Source organism: Frieseomelitta varia, unplaced genomic scaffold, assembly GCF_011392965.1.
Source record: "Frieseomelitta varia isolate USP_RPSP 00005682 unplaced genomic scaffold, Fvar_1.2 scaffold_347, whole genome shotgun sequence".
Lineage (NCBI taxonomy): Eukaryota > Metazoa > Arthropoda > Insecta > Hymenoptera > Apidae > Frieseomelitta > Frieseomelitta varia.
The window spans coordinates 489491-511414 of NW_025110087.1; the positions used below are offsets into that span (position 1 = coordinate 489491).

The 21924-nt window shown below is 36.8% G+C and overlaps 1 protein-coding gene and 1 long non-coding RNA gene across 2 annotated transcripts in view; one reads left to right on the plus strand and one right to left on the minus strand.

Moving 5' to 3' along the window:
• Positions 1 to 20598, minus strand: LOC122530586. The gene is made up of 2 exons (XR_006307044.1): positions 20425 to 20598; positions 1 to 496 (listed from the first exon to the last, which is right to left on the minus strand). It is a non-coding gene; the product is annotated as an uncharacterized LOC122530586 (long non-coding RNA).
• LOC122530585 (forkhead box protein H1-like) overlaps positions 15172 to 21924 on the plus strand; it is a 14060-nt gene continuing 7307 nt past the window's right edge. The window contains exon 1 of the mRNA XM_043657670.1: positions 15172 to 15390. Within this exon, the coding sequence (XP_043513605.1) occupies positions 15172 to 15390 (219 nt within the window). The remainder of the gene's footprint in view (positions 15391 to 21924) is intronic.

Consider the following 21924-nt stretch of genomic DNA (forward strand, 5'->3'; position numbering starts at 1 on the left):
TTAACTTTAACTGTGTATTTATTAAAACCATTTAACAATTGCACATGTTATAGGGATGTTGAAATTTTTATAATATTTATGCCTATCTTACATGACTGGTGTCATAACCGACGTATTATATTATCGTTAAATTAATAATTAATTAATAATTTTGCAGGTGACAAGGACAGAAATAGATTTTAGTTCGACTGAATCACCGCTACGCGGCGCCAGCATTTCAGTGTTTATGAATCGATCGATTTTTCATTTGCGAAAAAGGCTAACTAACACGATTAATTAATATCGTGACATTTTACGACTGTGTCTCATGGCAATTACACCCTCAGCTCTTCCTCTGTATCCCATTTGTCTTGCAGAATACATATTTAAAAATTTACAAAATTGTTATTAAATTTTGTCAAACACCTCTGAATTTGTTCCAAGCTTCCACTATCCTCAATTAAAAATCAGCTTTTTCGTCCGTCTTCGTCTGAGCACAGAATCTCCCGATCTCCATCTGCAAAGAAGAAAAGTCAGAAGCGACTCTTTCGATTACTTATAGATCCGAGCAAAGTCGATCGATTTCGCTCGGATCGGCTGAAACTAACGATAAAACAAAAGGAAAAAGGAAACGAGACGAAATAAGAGGGGAAAGAAAGGAAAAAAGAAAGAAAGAAAGAAAAATAAAATAGTAAAGACAAACGACATTCCCTTTCCTCTGCAACCCGCCGCGCGGAGGGTTGGTCTGTGAAGCTGGTTCGCAGGCTGGTCGCGCGAGTAAACGCGGATCGCGGATCGCGAATCGGGCGATTCGGTTCCGTGGAGCGAGACGCGTGGCCGGGGCCACGCGAGTGGGCGTGACCCGCCACGCCCCTCCACCAATGGCGTCTCGCGGTCCAGCAGTGGGGATCGAACGGCGAGAGTGGGGGGAGGGGTCGACGGTCGAGCACGCGGTCGGACGAGTTATTGAATTCGTCGAATTGGCTGCCGGTCAAGGGGCACAAAAAGACGGGTAGAGAGAAGAGGCAGATAGCCGGATAAACGGCTGGCGGAGCAATCGTTTTATTCGTGCTACTGATCAATCTATTAACAGGCTAAGAGGCCCACGGATTCTGCGTAGCGCGCGGAATGTAAAAACGCGCAAGTACCAGCGAAGAGTGGTAGTAATGTCGAAGTTATGTCTGCTAACACTATAGAGATTCACACAGCTGAAACGCTCATTTGCTTAGATCTATCTACCTAAACGTGCTAGAGGCAGTAAATCTTAATGAGTTTTCGCACAATTCGACTGCTTGGAACATCGTCGACATTTTATAACAGTTATCGAGTCTAGGTAGTTATCTACGACATGTTTAATGTCAAGGAACGAAGCCTTTATTTACCTCTTTTACCAACCGTAATGATCTCTGGCAAATTCTTCCTTGCTCTCAACTTTTAATCTCACCTGACTTCATTTTCCTCGCGCTTCTTCGTTTTCTTCCATTTTACGTAGGCTATCTTATCGCTGCAGCATAGAGAGGGAGTGTAATAGTGTTTCAGCTGCTAGTTATGCATAAATAACATAACCACCAAAACGAAAGTGAGTCGTGTACGTAATTAAATTCTTTTTCTACTTTACGTTACTGGCTACACGTTATTGGGTTCAGACAGATTTCAGAGAAGAAAACTCTAAAATTGATATGAGAGGCTACTCTCACTCATCACTGTTTCCTCCATTAAAACGTGCAGTTATTGGCGCCGTTATGTGTACTCGTTGGTGCAACGAGCAGCTAACGACAGCTTTCTTCCTTCGCGCATCGATCGACGTAGCTGGTAAGTATATTTCGCGCGTGCTTGCTACCGTGTGCGTCGCGCACACGGGTGGGGGCAGCGACGCGAGTTTTTTTTCGAAAGCGGAGAACCTTTCCATCTCCTGTCCTTTCTTTCATCTTCCCCCAGTGGTGCACGGTTTTTATGGATAGCCCACGGTGAACTGCGAGAGACCGTCCAGGGGTCGCGTTGCATTACAAACTTGCTGAATTGCCGGCAGAGGCGAAGGGCCACGCCCACGACCAATGGGAGGACAAACCGAGACGCGAGGGCGGGGCTACGATTCATGGCGGTGAAACGCGGGTGACAAGGACGCACTGTTGCAAACCACGCCCACATCCCAGTGCATTGTAAGTATGCAGTTTATCTACGTATGCTCGCGAGTACTGGAATAACTTCTTGGTTTGAATTGTCAATGATTATTTTGCACTTGAACGAGACAAAGATGCAAAAATTCGTAAAAAATATTTGTCAGAATTACCCTCAGCATCCCCCTTGAAAATTACATTGAAAACAACGTCTTTTCAATTGGACGCGATGCTCGGAGAAACTCATTCTCGGTCGAGACGACCAGTCAGTCACAGAAATAACGACGTAAGTATCTATGTGAGTGGGAAAAGTTCGAAACTTACGAGTTGGCGTATCTAAATTACGAGTATTCTAAATTTCTAAATTTTCATCGTTGTGCAATGTTGGAAATTCAGAAAGACTGGAGGAATCACTGTGGAAAATTCGAGTGTCGAGAGATTCAAAGATTTGATGATTCAGCAACTCGGATATTAAAAGTTTAAGTTTTAGCTTGTTTGTACGTCCCCGAACGACGATCTACTTCGTACCTACAATCACGTCTATTAAAATTCATTTACTCGTTACTTTCCAGAGAACGAAACTGGCAGTATGCAGTGACGCGCGGTCGGGCGTAGGCCACGCCCACCGCGCGGCATAGTGGGAGGTGCTCGAGCGCAACGAAAGTAGGGGAAACGGGGGGGCGAGGCAATCGACGAAGAAACAATAAAGAGACTGGTGGCAATGCGATTGCAGTTCGTAATGCGGCGAGGGTGGAAAAAAATGTACTGTAACAGGAGGGGACAGGGGAAAGTGTGTGTGTATATAGAGGGTTAACAAATATATGTTTTTGCTCGTGTCTATGAAGGAGAGGAATTGGTTGAACAGCGAAATAAGGTGGGTAAGAGAAGCAGTAGGGCTGTTTGGCACAGAGGATATTTCTCTCAGGTCCGACGAATGGTAAAACCGAGACTGTTACGAGCCTGATATAGGTCGGTGATCATTCGTTGGCTCGTTTAAATAATTTTTAATGCTTTCGTGGGAACTTGTTATCTAGGTGGTGGTTGATTAGAGCAGGCAGTAATTGTTTCGATGTTAAGTTAGTCCTAAATTAACGAGTAACACGATACTGAAGCTTGGAAACATGGAAATTTAGAAATTTGGATATTTTGATACTCAATTGAACGTAGGATAAATCTTTACCGTATCAGATAATTGGAAATTTAGGAATAGAACAGAAATAACGCAACGAGCAACTCTTTGCCTGAAAAGGAAAAAAGGAAAGTTAACAATCATTAATTGCAATACCGCGACACGCAGAAAAATTAAGTTACAATTTTACACTGACTAACAGATTGCGTTTTTGTTCTTTCGCGCAACGTCACGATAAATAATAATTATAATAAATATCGTGGTGAATAATGTGTTTTACATCGTCACCACGGAATGGAAAAGTTGTTTCTTAAAGCGCATTGAAATTACACTGTCGCGAGGTACGTCATAACGTATCACCTTCGACGTGCCTTTACGTAAACCCGAGACCTCCTTCCAGCTTTAATCGGTGCACTGTCGTTACGCGTTGCATCTCGTTAACATCGTTTTCAAGTTTTTGCTCGAACGACGGAAGCGCACGTAAAGTACAGTCGGCGTTTCTCCACGGCGCGTCTTTACGACCGTTTAAAATTCCTTTTTAAATCCCTCCTAAAAGTCGAAAGAGAAAGAGAGAGAAGGAGACAGAGGCTGGCTCTTCACGTCCTCTTATTGCGTCCGTAATGTTTGATCGCGCGCTCATTCACTTGGCCGGACTGAATATGCAACGAACCTGTTTCCGCCATTCACTGGCCCTCCCCCTCCCACTCCATTCAGCCACCACTTCAGGCCCCTCTGCTTATCGTTTCTTATTTACGAGAATTAATTTGCCCGCAATTTCACCCTCTTTTGGCACGTAGTGCTCGCGTACGTTCTCCAAGAGAACACGAAACAACGGGTTTCAATTTTATGCGTTACGTTTACATGGGTAATTATTATCGTGGGCAATTCCTTACTCATCGTTGGCCTATCATGACACGGTATTCTGGTTATTACCGCTATTAAATTAGGCATACAGACGTTTAATATTTGAATTATATTTTAATTAATATTACAACGTGGCACACGAGCTTTATCTCTCGGCGCGTGGTTTATTGTCTGTAACAGACTGGATTTCCAGAGAAATATGAAATTCTATAGAGAAAGAGGAGAGAGGACAACGTTAATTATACAATTAAACTACAAGTGGATGCGTGAAAACACGACTAAAGAGCTCAAATTTAAGTTTAATTCGATTTCATCGAAACTGAGTTTGATACTCCGAAGAAATAGAGAGAAAGATCGATGGACCATAGTTGCGACGCAAGGTCGCGAAGCTAAGTGACAACAAAGTAGGAAATATACAGGAGAACTCGGTTACGGGATGAGAATGAGGAATAAATTTACGACGATTGCTGGCCTGCGAGAGTTTACGAGGATAGAAGCGCAAGACTGAAATGAGCGAACGAAGAAGAACTTGTCACCGTGACGTTCACGGTCATTATTGCAGAATAGGTCGTTGTGCAAATAAGGGGGCGTGACCATGGAAAAAAATATTGGATACACAGGGTGTATAATACTTTAACTTAAATTCGTGTTTAAAATGAACTTGCAACAACTGAAAGTAGAACGGTACACTAATTCGAGCATTTCATCAGATTAGGCTCACTTTACTCTACACTGAATAACACGATATCTGTATCTAATTATCTAGCAGATATATAATTATTAACCACTTGCGCTGGGCAATTGATTGCGGACCATAACGAGTGACCGAACCGTATACAATTAATTCGCCGCTTTCTATTTGAACTCGTCGGTATGATAATCACTGTATAGAAAATTATTGAGAAGTAATAAATTTATTGTTCGTTTTGCCTGGGTTATACTTAATTATACTTAAAATTGGGATAACATTGCAATTTTGGGCGAAACAAATTCTCGATGTGCGTGGCACGTCATTCCAGCGCAAGAGACTAACCAACTGATTGCGGACCATAACGAGTGACCGAACCGTATACAATTAATTCGCCGCTTTCTATTTGAACTCGTCGGTACATCAATGGATAGAAAATTATTGACAAGTAATAGATATTATAGATCGTTTACCTGGGTTATACTTCAATATATTTAAAACTGTGATAATATTGCAATTTTGGGCGAACAAATTCTCAACGTGCGTGGTAGAGGTTAACCACTTGCATTGGTAAAATGATTGCGGACCTTAACGAGTGACCAAACCGTATACAATTAATTCGTTGTTTTCTTTTTCTTTTGAACTCGTCGGTATGAAGTCACTGGATAGAAAATTATTGAGAAGTAGTAAATTTATTATTCGTTTTGTCTGGGTTATAATTAAATATACTTAAAACTGAGAAAAGTTCTCGACGTGCGTGGCACGTCATTCCAGCGCAATAGGTTAATATAGGTTATCGTCATTCATTTTAGGAACAAATGTCCTGCTCAAATTGAGCATTTAATGGATTAAGTTAGGCTTAGACTATTAAATAACATGGGACTAAGTGTTATATCTGTGTCTAATTAACTAGTAAGCATGCAATTATTAACGTGGCTTGTTGTCATTTATTTTAGAAACAAATATCCTGTCAAAGTGAGCATTTTAACAGATTAGGTTAATTTTACTATATATTAAATAACATGATGTTTGTATCTAATTAACTGGTAGCTGTATAATTATTATTAATGTAGGTTATTGTCATTTATTTTAGAAGTGTATCTACATCTAACTATATCTAAGTAAGTATGTAAGTATAAGATAATAATTACTATCTAAACAAGTATGTAATTATACAAAATCTAAGTTATCTAACTAAGTATAAGATAATTATTATTATCTAAGTAAGAATGCAAGTAAAAGATAATTATTATTACCTAAATAAGTATGTAATAATCTACGTTATCTAAGTATGTAATTATAATCTAAGTAAGTATGTAAGTAAAAGATAATTACTATCATCCAAGTATGTAATTGTTAATATAGATTACTGTTATTTATTTTAGAAACAAATATCCTGTCGAACTGACTAAATAAATTAGATTAGGTTTCTCGCTAAATAACAAAGTACATTGCATTTAATAATCTATCGACCAGCATGGTATGTAATCATTAAATGTAACTTATTGCCATTTATTTAAAGAACAAAACGCTCCGTGCTCCAATTGAAATCCGGCTGAAACTGTTTGTAACAGATTGTTTCGAAGGTGGCGATGGTTGTCTCGTCGATTGCAAGAAGCTGGTAAGGGGAAGGAGAAGGTTATGAATTTAAATCGGTGGGAACTGGGAACGAATGATCACGGAGTCCCGAAGCGGTAGCGTGTAATTTCCGCTATCTGGAGATCCATCGTGCCATTTATTTCGACACATTTTACCCGAGGAAAGCCTAAATATAGGTTTTTCTCTGCCTCTTCGCAGTCTGCCGTGGTCTTAATTATTTCAACGACGATGCGTTGTTCCGGGAGAACAGCAGTGAAACATCGAACACAGATATCGATTCTCTATTGATTCAACTGTAATTAGGCTTCAGTCATTATTCTATAATTCGTATTCTGTAATTACATATTATTATTATTATTAATATTACATGGGTAATTATAAATTATCATTAATGTCACATATGTAATTATTGTTATTAGTATCACACACGTAATTATTATCATTAAACTACATACGTAATTATAAATTATTATCAATATCACATATGCAATTATTATTATTAAATTACATACGTAATTATAAATTATTATCAATATCACTTATGTAATTATTATTAAATTATATACGCAATTATAAATTATTACTAACATCACATGTGTAATTATTATTATTATTAAATTACATACGTAATTATAAATTATTATCAATATCACATATGCCATTATTATTATTAAATTACATACGTAATTATAAATTATTACCAATATCACATATGCTATTATTATTATTAAATTACACATGTAATTATAGATTATTATTAATATCACGTATGTAATTATTATTATTAAACTACATACGTGATTATAAATTTATTATTATGTAATTACAGGAACGTACGCAGGTAATCCGAGATACTTTAGAATTTCCCTTTATCGATAACAATTTTTATTATTTTTTACACTAGTCTCAACTGAATCTAACGTTACCAGTTAGCAGGGGTCGGAGAGCACAGCAAATGAAGCGAAGGATCATTCGCGATCAAACAACGAAACGAAACACTCGAAGGAAGAAGAGACGGAGATTTTTACGCACTTACGAAAAACTACAAACTAATAACAGCTACTACATAATAATAGCTGTCTGAGCGTGACAATGATTAATCGACGCACGAGCCTGTGCTAGAACACGGATCTTGCAATCTTTGGCTAATTTCCACGGATTTTGCTCCATGTTGTGTCGATGAGATACACCAGGGCTTCATTAGTATGCTTTCTTCATCCACCAGATTTCTTTTTCTTTTCCTCTTTTTTGATAAGAAGAACGTTGAAACGATACGCGTACGAGATACTAGCGGCGGCAAGTTGATTAATTAGGTAATTTGTAATGGAAATTCTCGGACAGGTAGTGCGTTCAGCTCGAGATCGCGGTACAATTACCTTTCCTCCGAGAAGTCTCAATTATTAGATTAACCAGAGACGTTCTCGTTACGAGGGGTGGAATGAGGCTAGAAAATAAAAACATGTTACAGATCGAGTCGACGCTTACTTTTATACGCAATCAATTTTACACAGAGTGGACGTCTAAATTATTTCTGCTCTAATGGATAATCTCGTAATCGATGCCCGTAACCTCGTAAACAACGACTAAATTATCTCGTCTGACTTATCTTGGCTGGCTATTGAAAGCGCAGAGAAATGAAGTCGAGAAGAGTAACAAATAATTGGTGAATTTATGGGTTAACTTTTGAAAAATATTCGCGGTGTCTCGCGTTTATAACGAGATAATAAATAAATGCAGGTATAAATATATCTTAGATTTTAAATATATCCATCTATCGGAAAATAATGTAAGTAAGAACCTAAATACTACTCTGTCATTCTCATTTTCCAACGATTAACGACGACGAATAATATTTAAGTCTTCTTTTTATTTAATTTTCTTGTCAATATCACTTTTGTAACATACTGAACGATTAAAATTAGTCTAAATTTCTAACAAATTTTCTCCTTTTGATTATAGACTTGATAAATACTAACTCTCAGTAATACTATACATATATATATTTTGTAGCTTTGATATTAAAAACAATAAAATTTGACATCAGCCTTATTGTTTTGCCTTGACAAACTCTACGCTGCCCACCAGAACACACCATCAGCCATCTCCAAACAGAACGTGTTCCGCAGCCCCATCGTTCTCGATTCAATTCTCCACCCCCTCTCCTTTCTCCTCCGTCGAGAGAAGGCCCACGACGACTCGGTCGAACGTTCGCGAACGGTGGTTACCGGGCATCTTCGGTACGCAGGGAGTTGGCATGTGCATAGCCAACAACAGGTTAGAAGCGTTCAACGCCGGGGACAGCGACGAGAGAAAACAATGTTAAACAAAGCGTTCGCGTAACGCGAGGGAGGCGAACGAACGCACACTATCTACAAGTGAGAAACGAGGAGCGTGAGTGACGGTTCGGGGCGTGGAGGGGAGGGGAAGCGAGGCCACGCCCACCGACAGAGCGGTCGAACGGAGCACGGTAATCGGTGGAGCGCACGGCCAATCAGCGCGCGTCCCGCGGCGAGGGGCCGAGGGGTGGGGGCGAGGCAGCGCATCGGGAGTGTGGGTATCATTCGAGCGCAGTGTCCCTAGAGACGCCGGCGTTGGTTGCTCGATTTTCCTCCTCTCTGCCCTTCCGGTTTTCCCATTCGAGCGGTTTCCGGCGCTCACTCGCATCGCTTCCGGTTCCTCGGACGGACATTTCGCTCGTCTCGTTTCTTTCGAGAACGACCAGCAAAAGGAGAGAGAGAAAGAGTGAGAGACATTGCACGAAAGAGGGGAGAGAAAAAGAGATCGTGCGTTTGTGGATTTTCGACTGCCCGGAAAGAGTCGTTCTTCGCCGTGGAGACTTCGATGCTGATCGTGTCCCCCGCAGAGAAATGGAGAACCTCTGACGTGACACTTTCCCCCCCGAGGACATTCCGTGGAACTCTGGACTTTCTTTGGAGAAGTTTGACTGAGTTTGGTTCGGGATCGATGGAGAGATGATAGAACTGACAGTTTCGAAAGAATCGGAGTTTTCGGGCTCGCTTGAAGAAGACTTTCCCCACTTTGGGGTGTTGTCCTTTCGTTTGAGTGAGAAGACGAGTGAATTTCGAGGGAAATTGTGCAACAGGAAAGATGTTAACGTTCGTCGGATGTCGGTCTTTCGAAATTGATTCTTGAAACACTGGGGATTCGTGTGAAAAGTGAAGAGCGAGTTCATTTAGGTTTACGAATTTAAGAAATTGTGACTCGGTGGGATATTATTTCGTCCGATCGATCTGATTTCTGGCCTGGAGGCACAGTGTGACGAAAGGTGCGTATAAAATTTGCAAAAGGAAATGGTAATTATAGGCATAATTTTCTCAGCCATCATCACGATTTTGAATATTGTCAGGGATACAATTCTAATTGTAAGCAATTTCTCTCTTATATAAATACGTGTCACATTGGCGATATACAATATTATAATATTTTTTTGCGAAAGTAAGGTCAAGCGGCGGTACATACACCTGCCTACCTATAACGGAAAGATGCTCACAATCATGTTTCTAAAAACGTATTTTAAAGTCGTAAATGTCAGTGAGAAATATTTAATCTACAGACATAAATACTAGGAAAACGGATTCTAAGAAAGGAACAGTCCTCGTGATAAATTCGACATTTACATTGCGATAATTTTTAACGGATTCCTAAATCAGGATAAAATATAGTGAACGCCACAATATGGCGAAGTTATTGGTCACAATTAGGTTTTGGTGACAATTTCAACTTGATTTCCTACAAAACATTGGCTTCGATCAAAAATCAGTTCAATTGTGCAGAATATCTCCTCCTTACTTTGACATCAATAACAATAGCTACTTAATTTCAAGATCGTGTAAATATTTCTTTACAAGTATCTCGCATGTTTATCTCTGAAATAATATCTTACGACGCTCGCCTTTTGAAATTAATACCAACAACGTCCAACGAGGTTAACTAATAAACTTTATCTAAAGACTATTCTTTCAGTTCAGCTATTTATCTTATCTTCCTCTAATAATTCCAATCTCGTAATTGTTCCGCTATATTCTCATTAATTTCACCCATAAAGCCACTTGTCACTACCGTGTCATTTCACCGAGCTTCGCTTCGGTATCGCCTTCAGAAATAGCGATCCTCTTTCGTGATCCGTTTCTTTTTTTTTTTTTTCCACGATGCACGCAACATCTTTAATGGGGCTTTAATTCCGGTAATTTCCAATGTGTCTTATCACGTTCTCCTCCATTGTGCATGCCTGTCATTTGAAACACAATTTACCACGAAATTATCGAGCGCTGAAATTGTCGAGAAACACGTGCAAGAGTTTATCCGCTGCTCATTCGATTCCACTGATACTCTACTTTGTACAAATTCTACAAATGATTTCACTTGTCACTCGATGGTCCCATTCGTGCGGAACGATAAGTCAGAGATCTGATTTACCGGGGTCGAAGGATTTATTTGTCCAATTGTCACCAAATTTCAAGTCGATAACTTCGAAGGAAGAATGATCGACGGAGTTCCTTACGAAAGAAATCGTACTTTCTTGGCGCGGAGGGATGGGGAAAAAAGGGGTGTTTTGTAGAACACGCCATCTGGTTACATAGGCGTAGGTAGACTGGCTGTTTTCACGCGATCGCTAATTGTTAATGCCTCGTATCGCCTCGTAACGAAAGTTATTCGCGCGCGCGTGTGTGTGTGTTATATCCTGTTAAACCGCAAATGTTTCGCGATGCAAAAGTTGATTTTGCCATTTTTAATTTCGCTCTTCCCTTCCTCCCTGTCACGAATATTCGCCTCTTCTCGCGACTGTCGATCTTCCCCGATCAGATTAACTCTCCCTACCGTTGTTTTAATCACTTGCGCCGGCAACCGATTGCGGACCATAACGAGTGACCGAACCGTTGTATAGAATAACTCGTCGCTTTCTTTCAAAACTCCTCGGTGTGACATCAAACTGGATAGAGATTATTTGAGAAGTAATAAATTTATTACACGTTTCGTTCGGGTTATACTTAAATATACTTAAAACTGAGGAAATGCTTGCAATTTTGGAAGAAAAAATTCTCGACGTGCGTGGCACGTCATTGTAGCGCAAGTGGTTAACCGCTTGAGCTGGTAACCGATTGCGGACCATAACGAGTGACCGAACCGTTGTATACAATAATTCGTCGCTTTCTTTCAAAACTCCTCGGTATGACATCAAACTGGATAGAGATTATTTGAGAAGTAATAAATTTATTACTCGTTTCGTTCGGGTTATACTTAAATATACTTAAAACTGAGGAAATGCTTGCAATTTTGGAAGAAAAAATTCTCGACGTGCGTGGCACGTCATTGTAGCGCAAGTGGTTAACCGCTTGAGCTGGTAACCGATTGCGGACCATAACGAGTGACCGAACCGTTGTATACAATAATTCGTCGCTTTCTTTCAAAACTCGTCGGTGTGACATCAAACTGGATAGAGATTATTTGAGAAGTAATAAATTTATTACTCGTTTCGTTCGGGTTATACTTAAATATACTTAAAACTGAGGAAATGCTTGCAATTTTGGAAGAAAAAATTCTCGACGTGCGTGGCACGTCATTGTAGCGCAAGAGGTTAACCGCTTGAGCTGGTAACCGATTGCGGACCATAACGAGTGACCGAACTGTTGTATACAATAATTCGTCGCTTTCTTTCAAAACTCGTCGGTGTGACATCAAACTGGATAGAGATTATTTGAGAAGTAATAAATTTATTATTCGTTTTGCCCGGGTTATACTTAAATATACTTAAATATACTTAAAACTGAGAAAATGCTTGCAATTTTGGGTAAAAATACAGGAAATTGTGTTCCGCGAAAGCGCTGTTCAATTAACACTAGAACTACCAAAGTGGCAAAAATGACCAATTTATAATTTGGAAATCTTATATACTCGTATGTACTTGTATATTAGTAGTTTATATTTAGTAGTTTCTCATAAAATTATATATTGACAGAAACTTGTGTTCTTTTTCTTGTATCTTGCATTTTAATTTCTTTGCTGTAAATAATACCCATAATTAATGTCTTTTTTTCATAAAATTTCATAAACATTGCCATTTAGTGACAATAATTTAAAAGAAATAATTTAAATAAAACAGCATCGAGAAACAATATTACTCGTGGATATAATAGTACACTTTATAATACTTTATAATATATACTAATCTATGCATACTATATAATTCTATAATCTGTACTCCATAATACTTTATAATATATTATATTATACTTTAGTCGCCGGTAGTTCCAGTGTTAAAAGTCAAGTTCAATATTCTAAATTGTCTCAGATCTTTGGGGAGCCAGTGCGAAGTAACTTTTGCTAAGTTTATGAGTTTACCAAGTAGGTTGACCATGCCTTAAAACACAACGACTGGCAATTGTAGTAAAATAGATTTAGGTATAGGTGAAATTACCTAAAATTAGATACCTAAATCTATTTACTACAACTGTAGCAATTGTAGTAATTTCATATATACCTAAATCTATTTTACTACAATTGCCAATCGTTGTATTTTAGTATGCAAATTATATAAAAAACGCAATTGTAGTAGTGAATAGATTTAGTTATCTAATTTCATGTAATTTCACGTGAATTTTTTCGATTATTCGCGAATCTGTTTAGCGGAGAGCGAAATTTATAAATAACTTGTTAATTATCGAGAAGTTGGGACTGGGTTCGCAACGAATCCACCTACCCGGGGCATTTTTCTTTTGCAATTGCACGTTTGAGACAAACTTTTAAGTATATATACAGTGGTGATTATCAGCAGTGGCAAAGCATTTAATTTATTACATAATACGATATTCTTAATGCATGCTTGTCACGTAAACTGCCTTGGATTTTCGTCTCACTTCACCCTTTTTTTCCTTCTGAGAATTTAACAACGATTGGCTAGACTTCTGATTTAAAAAAATAAACAAAGCAGTTTCTACAAAGTAGTTTTCAAAGTTATCATTTTCATATTGATTTCAAAAAAAAAAAAAAAAATCCTACGCTGCATCATAGATGATTTTATGATTTGACCACGATTGGCTAGAGTTTTGATTAGAAAAGACCAAGCAATTTTTACAGTAGCTTTCGAAGTTGATATTCCTTTCATACTGATTTGAAAAGATCCAACGTTGCATTATAAGATAATTTCACGAGGCATACATCAAGATGTTAATGTCGATGTCGAGGGTGAACAGACTATTGCAATTTCAATTCTCTTCAAGAAATTCTCTGTTCCACATAGATTCTAATATTCTCATTTCGCGAGATTTGAGGAAACTGAGATTCGCGGGTGATCTCGACCTAATAAAATTTAGATTATCAGATGCAACAAGCAGATGAAAATGTGACCAATGAAAACTTTCCACCGACAAAAGTGACAAATGTGTATACCGATTGCGATAAGGTTTCGTTCCCGGTGCATGATTAACCAGATTTAGGTCGATCCAGATCCGACGTATCATTTCGTTCTATTCCACTGCCTCTCGATTTCTCAAGGCTCCCTTATGCAAATTTACACGTTAATAATTACGATTACACGCATCCCGAGAAAAAATTGCACATAACAATATTTGCAAATTGGGATAATTATTTATACGTAGGCTCGTATTATTCGGTTTTCATGTTTTTATGTTTTCGAAACCGAGCCGAACTGAATTACCTAAAACAAACTGAACTAACAAAACAATTAACAATGATGCAAACTAAATTAAGGAGACGATCATCTCCAACGTAAACGTGGAGCATAATTTTAAGAAAATTATAGCGAATCTAACCTAAAACTGATTAAATGAACTAAATTAAATGAATTAAATTAAATGAATTAAATGAATTAAATGAACTAAATTAAATTAATGAAATAATCATCTCCAACGTAAACGTGACGCATAATTTCAAGAAAATTGGTAGACAGCAATCTGAATTATAGCGAATTCTGAACCTAACCTAAAACTGATTAAATTAATTAAAGTGAGGTAAATCAACAAAACGATTAATAATGAAATAAATTAAATTAACAAAGTAATCATCTCCAACGTAAACGTGAAGCATAATTTCAAGAAAATTGGTAGATGGCAATCTGAATTGATGGCAAATCCCGAATCTAACCTAAAATTCCCAACAAAAAAAAAAAAAAAAAAAATTTAACAGAATTTTCTTGCGCTGGAATGATGTTCCACGCGCGTCGAGAATTTTTCGTCCCGAAATTGCAATATTTTCTCAGTTTTAAGTATATTTAAGTACAACCCGGGCGAAACAAATAATAAATTCATTGCTTCTCAGTAATTTCTATCCAGTGATGTCGTACCGACGAGTTTCAAAAGAAAACGCAAGCAACGAATTATTCTATATACGGTTCTGGTCACTCGTTATGGTCCGCAATCAGTTGCCCGGCGCAACTGGTCAATAAAGTTGAATACAACAACTCAAGCTCCCGTTCGTTTTAAAATGTTTCAGGTGTTGTTCCGAGTGAAAAATCATCGGCTACCAGTACCAGCCAGCTACCCTAATTGGCCTAAAATGATCGCGGCCAATCCGAGATAATATCGTCAAAGGCACGTTTCAATGAGAAGACACCCTGTGGACAGTGTGTTCGCGCAAAGAGTGTGAAGAACGTAGAAGAATGTGACGAGAGAAAAGGAAGACTAAGAAAGAAAGAAAGAAGAAGAAGAAGAAGAGAAGAAAGGTGGCGGAACATTCGATGAGAAAGATTGTCGAAACTCGCAGTGTGCTCAAGTGTGCTGAAGAGAACGAGGTGAGGAACTGAAGGGATCGGTTGGAAAATGCCTCGACCGTCGAGGGACACTTACGGCGACCAGAAGCCGCCATACTCGTACATCTCGTTGACTGCGATGGCGATCTGGTCGTCGAGGGATAAGATGCTGCCTCTCGCCGAGATCTACAAGTTCATCGCCGATCGGTTCCCCTACTATCGGAAGGATACTCGCAGATGGCAGAACTCGCTGAGGCACAATCTGTCGTTCAACGACTGTTTCATCAAGGTATCGTGCCGTCTCCTCTTGCTACTTGATTACGATATTTCTTTAGGTTAGAAGATTAGGTTGTAGGCTAGGTAATTGTGGCAAATGAACATTCTCGATCAGACTCGAATTCAAGTGAAATCATTGACTTTCGAACGCACGAATCCCGAATTCAATTCGGTTAATTGGAAAACTGGAGAACTGGAAGATCTTTGGAACTGTATTGGATAGATCGAGTTATATATTTTTTAGAGAAGCACTTTCACGAGGTTAGATATTATTGGCAAATCGTCGCCTAGAACAGTGACGGCGAACCTTTTTGAGAAGTAGGTCAAATTTTGTTCATTATTTTTTTTTAGTACCAGCTCGTGGGTCACTAAGGGTCAGTGGCGTCACTTGGAAAGGGAGAGAGGAGGATGGTTAAAAACTATTTTTTTTTTCTCAGCTTTATAATCCTCTAAAAAGTTTCCTTTTTGTTTGACAACTTTTACTTTTGCAAGTGAAGAGCAAAAAGTAAATGTCGACGTCAAAAAATTGATACAAAAGGGGTGACATCGTGCCTAGTCACCCCTGCACTATACATTAGATATATATACTTTATTTCTTAATATTTTTTATTGTCTGTTCTCTCTTTTATTATATAAAAAACTGGCAAAGCTACCCATTCTGAGAATAGGATCTAGTGTGTTTTTTTATTGTTTATTACATCTGTTTAATCGTAAGCTATATAAAATTTTTCGGACACTCAACTAACTCATATAACATTTAAGACTTAAGATACCTATATGTATACATAACCAAGTCGTAAATCCTCCATAAAACACAATTATGCATTTATTTCTCCCCTTTAAAGCTCTAACCGAACACTTGTAATTTTTTTTAACATTTTTTGAAAAGCGGGGTTCGAAAAATAATTAAAATTCTTTTATATATATGACGATAAGTTTATAAAAATCAACGCGTGGGTCATTTAAAAAGCCTGCGTGGGTCAGTGTCTGATCCGCGGGTCATAGGTTCGCCATCATTGGCCTAGAAAGTTCGAGAACCTTTCTAAACACGAAACACGAGAGGCTCACTCGGCGATCAGCTTTGATTTTATTTCACACCTACACTTCTGTAGCTTTTTTTTTTAACAAATTGCATCTAATTATTAGACTACAGACTGTTGAATCCGTATTTATAACAGTTACTTGTCAGAACGAATATTCGATCTCTTGGAATATTTAAAATAAATATAGTTTGACTTGATTTAACAAGGCACTTTAATAAATTCACACTTACACGCTTACGAGACAGTACGAACGGAAAAAAGAGCAGGCGACCATTAAGGACACACACATATAAACACGGTAAATGTCTTAGCATGACGAACCTGTCGTGATTAGTATCACATTTCAACACGATCTTCAATTTCAATCGATTTCTTTTGCAAAAGAAATATCAAATCGTATCTGATTATTGAACTACGAACTCTTGAATCGTGTTTAATCATTATTAAGCTATTTATAGCAGTCACTTGTGTGTCGGAACACATTTGATTTTCATAATCGATGCACAAACATCCGGATTGCAACAACTAACAGAGAAAATAATCCTTTGCCTAGCTTCTAGCGTTCTAATTAATTACGCGTAAGTAATCAAATCTGCATACATACATACATACGTCGACATCATTTTGTAAAAAAGATCGAAACGATCTTCACGTTTCTTTTCAAAATTCCAAGATTAATGGGGAATATACAGGGTGTTTCGTAACTTGTGGGATTGTACGCCTAAAAATAACGAAAAAAAGTCATATAAGTATATGTCCTATCTATCTTCGTTTATGAGATATAATGAATTTTCTGTTTTAATTATTATTACAAAAGATGCTCGAAATGACCACCTTGCATCTGAAGACAAGCCTGTGTACGCGTTTTGTCATTGATCTGTTACTCTTTCTATTCTTTCTGGTGTTTCTCGAATTTGTCGGAAGCCTTGCTCTATTCTATTTCGTAGTTGCGTATACGATAGATTTTAAATGTCCCCACAAGTGAAAATCTAATGGTGTCAAATCCGGAGAACGAGCAGGCCGTGCAATAGAACATCCACGACCAATCCATTTATTTGCAAAGTGTTGATTTAAAATGCGGTATGCGGTTTATGCATGATGGAGCTCCGCCGCATTTTAGCCGAGTGGCCGGGCAACTTTTAAATCAACACTTTGCAAATAAATGGATCGGTCGTGGATGTTCTATTGCATGGCCTGCTCGTTCTCCGGATTTGAATCCATTAGATTTTCACTTGTGGGGACATTTAAAATCTATATTGTATATGCAACGTCGATTGAAAATGCTGACATACTACGAAATAGAATAGAGCAAGGCTTCCGACAAATTCGAGAAACACCAGAAAGAATAGAGAGAGAGAGTAACCAGATGAATGACAAGACGCGTGCAGGCTTGTCTTCAAATGGAAGATGGTCATTTCTCGAGTATCTTTTGTAAAAGTAATTGAAACAGAAAGTTCATGATATCTCATAAACGAGGACAGATAGGACATATATTTATATGACTTTTTTCCATTATTTTTAGGCGTACAATCAGCTCCCGAAGTGGGTCCGAAACGAGTACGAAACACCCTGTATAATATGGAAGAAAAGAAGAAGAAAAATAACAATCTCGTGAAAAATGGAGAAAAAAAGTTTTAAAGAGGGGACAATTAATTGGGGACAAATGGATTTAACTAGCTGGAGGAAGACCATTGGTAAGACAATTGTTTTCTGCCTGGTAACCGCGAGATCGAGGCGCAGGATAAGGGAAGTGGAGACATGATTAATGAAACTTAATTCCTCCTACCAAGTTCGAGGCGATTATTCGTAGACGATTTAGTACGTAGCTTACGGAAGTTGATAATTAACAATCAACTCCGTAAGCGTTCTTTAGCTTAAAAATAGAACTCGTAGATAATAAATATACTGCTCGCAAAAATTAGGCGATATTTGCATCGGATCTTGCAAGAAGCATTTGATTTTTTTTTCTTTTTTTTTTGTTGAACAAGAACGCCAGAAAAGCAACATCGAATACTTCTGTTTTTTTTTTTTTTATCGCTTCATATTCATTTTGAAATATCCCCTAATTTTTGTGAGAAATGTAGTATATACACAACCGAAGTGTTTCATCACCGAATTTTTTCATGAAATTTGGCATAAACATAGCGTTCAGAAAAAAATATTTGACCTAATCTCAAAATTGGAGGAGTGCGGAACACATTTTGTCCAAACAATATATTAAAAAAGAAGCCAAAATATTTTTCACAAGATTATCCAAGTAAATGTCAATAAATATCTCGGAATTTATATTTATTTAATATTCACATAAATATTTTATATTATAATTTATTTAAATATTTCGGACAATTTCGAATATTTGTTTACTATACATTCAAACACAAACTACAGAGTAATAAAATGGATAATTATAAAAAAAAAAATTCATTTTCAAATTTTTCTGTACAAAGATCATCCTCTAGAAAAACGAGGACGAGAAATCAAAAAAATTGAAATTTGAAAGAATCTTACCATCTTCGCTTTCTGCTAGCTGTTCCTCATCATCCAAATTTCAGCAACCAGTTGTCGGACAGCAGCGAACAATTGGCATTTGTTTGCCCATCCAATGAATTTTGTTTTTCGAGGGAGACCTCGTCCCACGAACAGCTACATTTAGGCATGTACTTGCTTACTCGTTCGCTTCTTTCGTTCGCGTGTGTGAATGTTAATGTCGAATCAATTGCATATACATAAGCTGTTATTAACGACGATGATTTGGAGTAAACGCGCTTATTACAGGGAATTGAATTTCATTACGGAACCCCCCGGAGAGGGGGGGGGGGGAGAATACTTGTAATATTCGATGGTTATCACTTGTGATTTTCATTTGAAGTTTCTTTTAATACGCTCTTTTTACGCGACCGTAAGACTCCCTATTCGCATACGTGTAAAAATAGGCTTGGATATGATCTATCACAGATCATGTTTTAATTTTAAGGCTGAGAGAAGTAGTGGAGACAAAAATATATATATATATATATATATACAAAAGTAGTGGAAATATAAGTAGTGGAGACAAAAAAATATATATTGTAATAATATCTAATAATGTATAATATATAATATAATATTGTAATAATATATAATATATATAATATATATTGTATTATGTTTTAATCTTAAGGCTAAGAGAAGAAATACAAGTAGTGGAGACAAATATATATAATAATAAAATAGTAGAAATAGTTCCCAATCTATTTCTGAGACTATGTCCCAAGCATATCTAAAATCCTAATGCCTGTCTCAGTAACACTAATAATCCTCATTATTCAAAAAAGTGAATCTTTGATGTAGAGCCTAAACAAGCTTCCAAAGAACATGACATCCAAATTGGAAAGAGAAACATAAAAGAGCGTAAGGACAGTCTAAGTACCTTGAAGAGATGACTAAGAAATTATTGAAGAAAAATAATTAAACGAAGTGATAACACAAACGGCAAATAAAGTTTTAAAACACACTTTGGTTGTGTGTTCCCTCAATAGTATATAATATACTACATTTCTCACAAAAATTAGGGGATATTTCAAAATGAATATAAAGGAGAACTGAACAGATGTAATAATCTTAATGGAAGCTGTTTCCCATGTGATACTTCGATTATTTGAATGATTATAAAATAAAATAAAGACTACTTGATAAATTCAAAATATAATTTGAGCTCATCACGAAATGCAAAGAAATTTACCATTAATAACTCATTCTCGAATTACCTCACGTTGGGAACCACGGATTATGGATAATCACTCTACATAACCTCAAAATATTTTCCCATCAAAGTTCGTTGTAGATAATACCTTGTACGTAAATTCACGTCATTGGTTTGTTTTTTCTTTGTCAGAGCGAACTATCCGACTTAAAAAAACTTTTCAAGAAATTCGTTCAATTAATTTTCCTTCGAACAATTAATTAATAAAACACATAACTGACAATGAGTACGTATAAGATTTTTTGCTGTCAAACTTTCAAACCTTGAGTTCGCCCCCAGGAGACGTTGGGCTCCACGTTGTAGAGTATTCCACTGAATATGTCGATGGATTCGAATGCACACATCCAACCAACGTGTCACAGACAATTTTCAATCGCGTTATAATAATTTTCTAATTACCGTAAAGGCGAGCAAAGAATCCAAACGAGTGATGAAGCGCGCGTCTACAGCGACTCGATGTGTCCATTACTTGAACTAAATTTAAATTCATAAAGGCTGATTGTGAGTCGCATTCGGTTACTATTTATTTTCAATTTTATCGCTCGAATTTATCAACACGCCGACCACAAGCAAAGAAGAAAAATAAGAAGAATAAGAAGAAGAAAAAGAAGATGTACACGACGAAACAAAGTGTGTCCACCACCACGTGGTGTAAATTCTATAGGGCCTTATTCCATAAAAAAATTTTAAAATTTTTCTTAAAATTTATAATTTATATATGAGATAGTATATATTTTACTAATCCTTTCATTCTAGATTTCATTTAAAAATCAGTTGATTATGCTACCTTTGTACAGTCAGTTATATACTGCAGCCATTCAATTATTCATTGGGCAGATTGGCTTAAAATTATTTTCAATAAGACATGTTTTTGATAAACAGGTGAATATATTTATAATATTGTATATATAATATTGCCTAATTTTTTATATATATAATTATTAATATATTATATATATATTTATATATATACTAATTTATTTATTACTATATATATTATATATTATTAAATAATTATATATGATATATATAATATATATCTTATTAATTAATTTATTATTATATATATTATATAATATTATTAAATAATTATATATGATATATATAATATATATCTTATTAATTCATTTATTATTATATATATTATATAATATTATTAAATAATTATATATAATATATATATATATATTTATTACTAATTTATTTATTACCACTGAAACGCATGTTTTTACGGGATTTTTTTCGCTGCAAAAAAGGAAGATGCAATCGTGCTGCTAATTAGATCTTACAAATGAAACACGACTTGTACATCAGACATTGCGTAGATTTCTATCTGACTACGCATCCGTTTTGTTCACTCGCGTATCACGAGAGATAACACACACAAACACTGGTAATCTCTCTCTTTTTCCTTTTGTTTCTTTTTCACGTTATTGTTGAACGAACGGTGTTCAACAATATTCGAGGGATACTGTTAGCTATGACTGATGATTTTAGGGGGGGAAAAAAGAAAAGAACGAGGAAGAAAAATATCTTCGTTAGTTCCTAATATCTTTGTATTAAATTTTTAAATCTGACTTGCAATTAGTACAACTCAATCTAACAAACGAATTGTTAGGTAATAAATGAATTACGTCTGCCTCGAATCTTTGCTAACCCCTGTGAATATTTGAGATTTAATTATACTTCCTGCCATTCAGGAAGATTCAATTCAAACACTCGCTAAGTGACACTAAAGTAAAAAAAGTGTGGTCTGTGAATA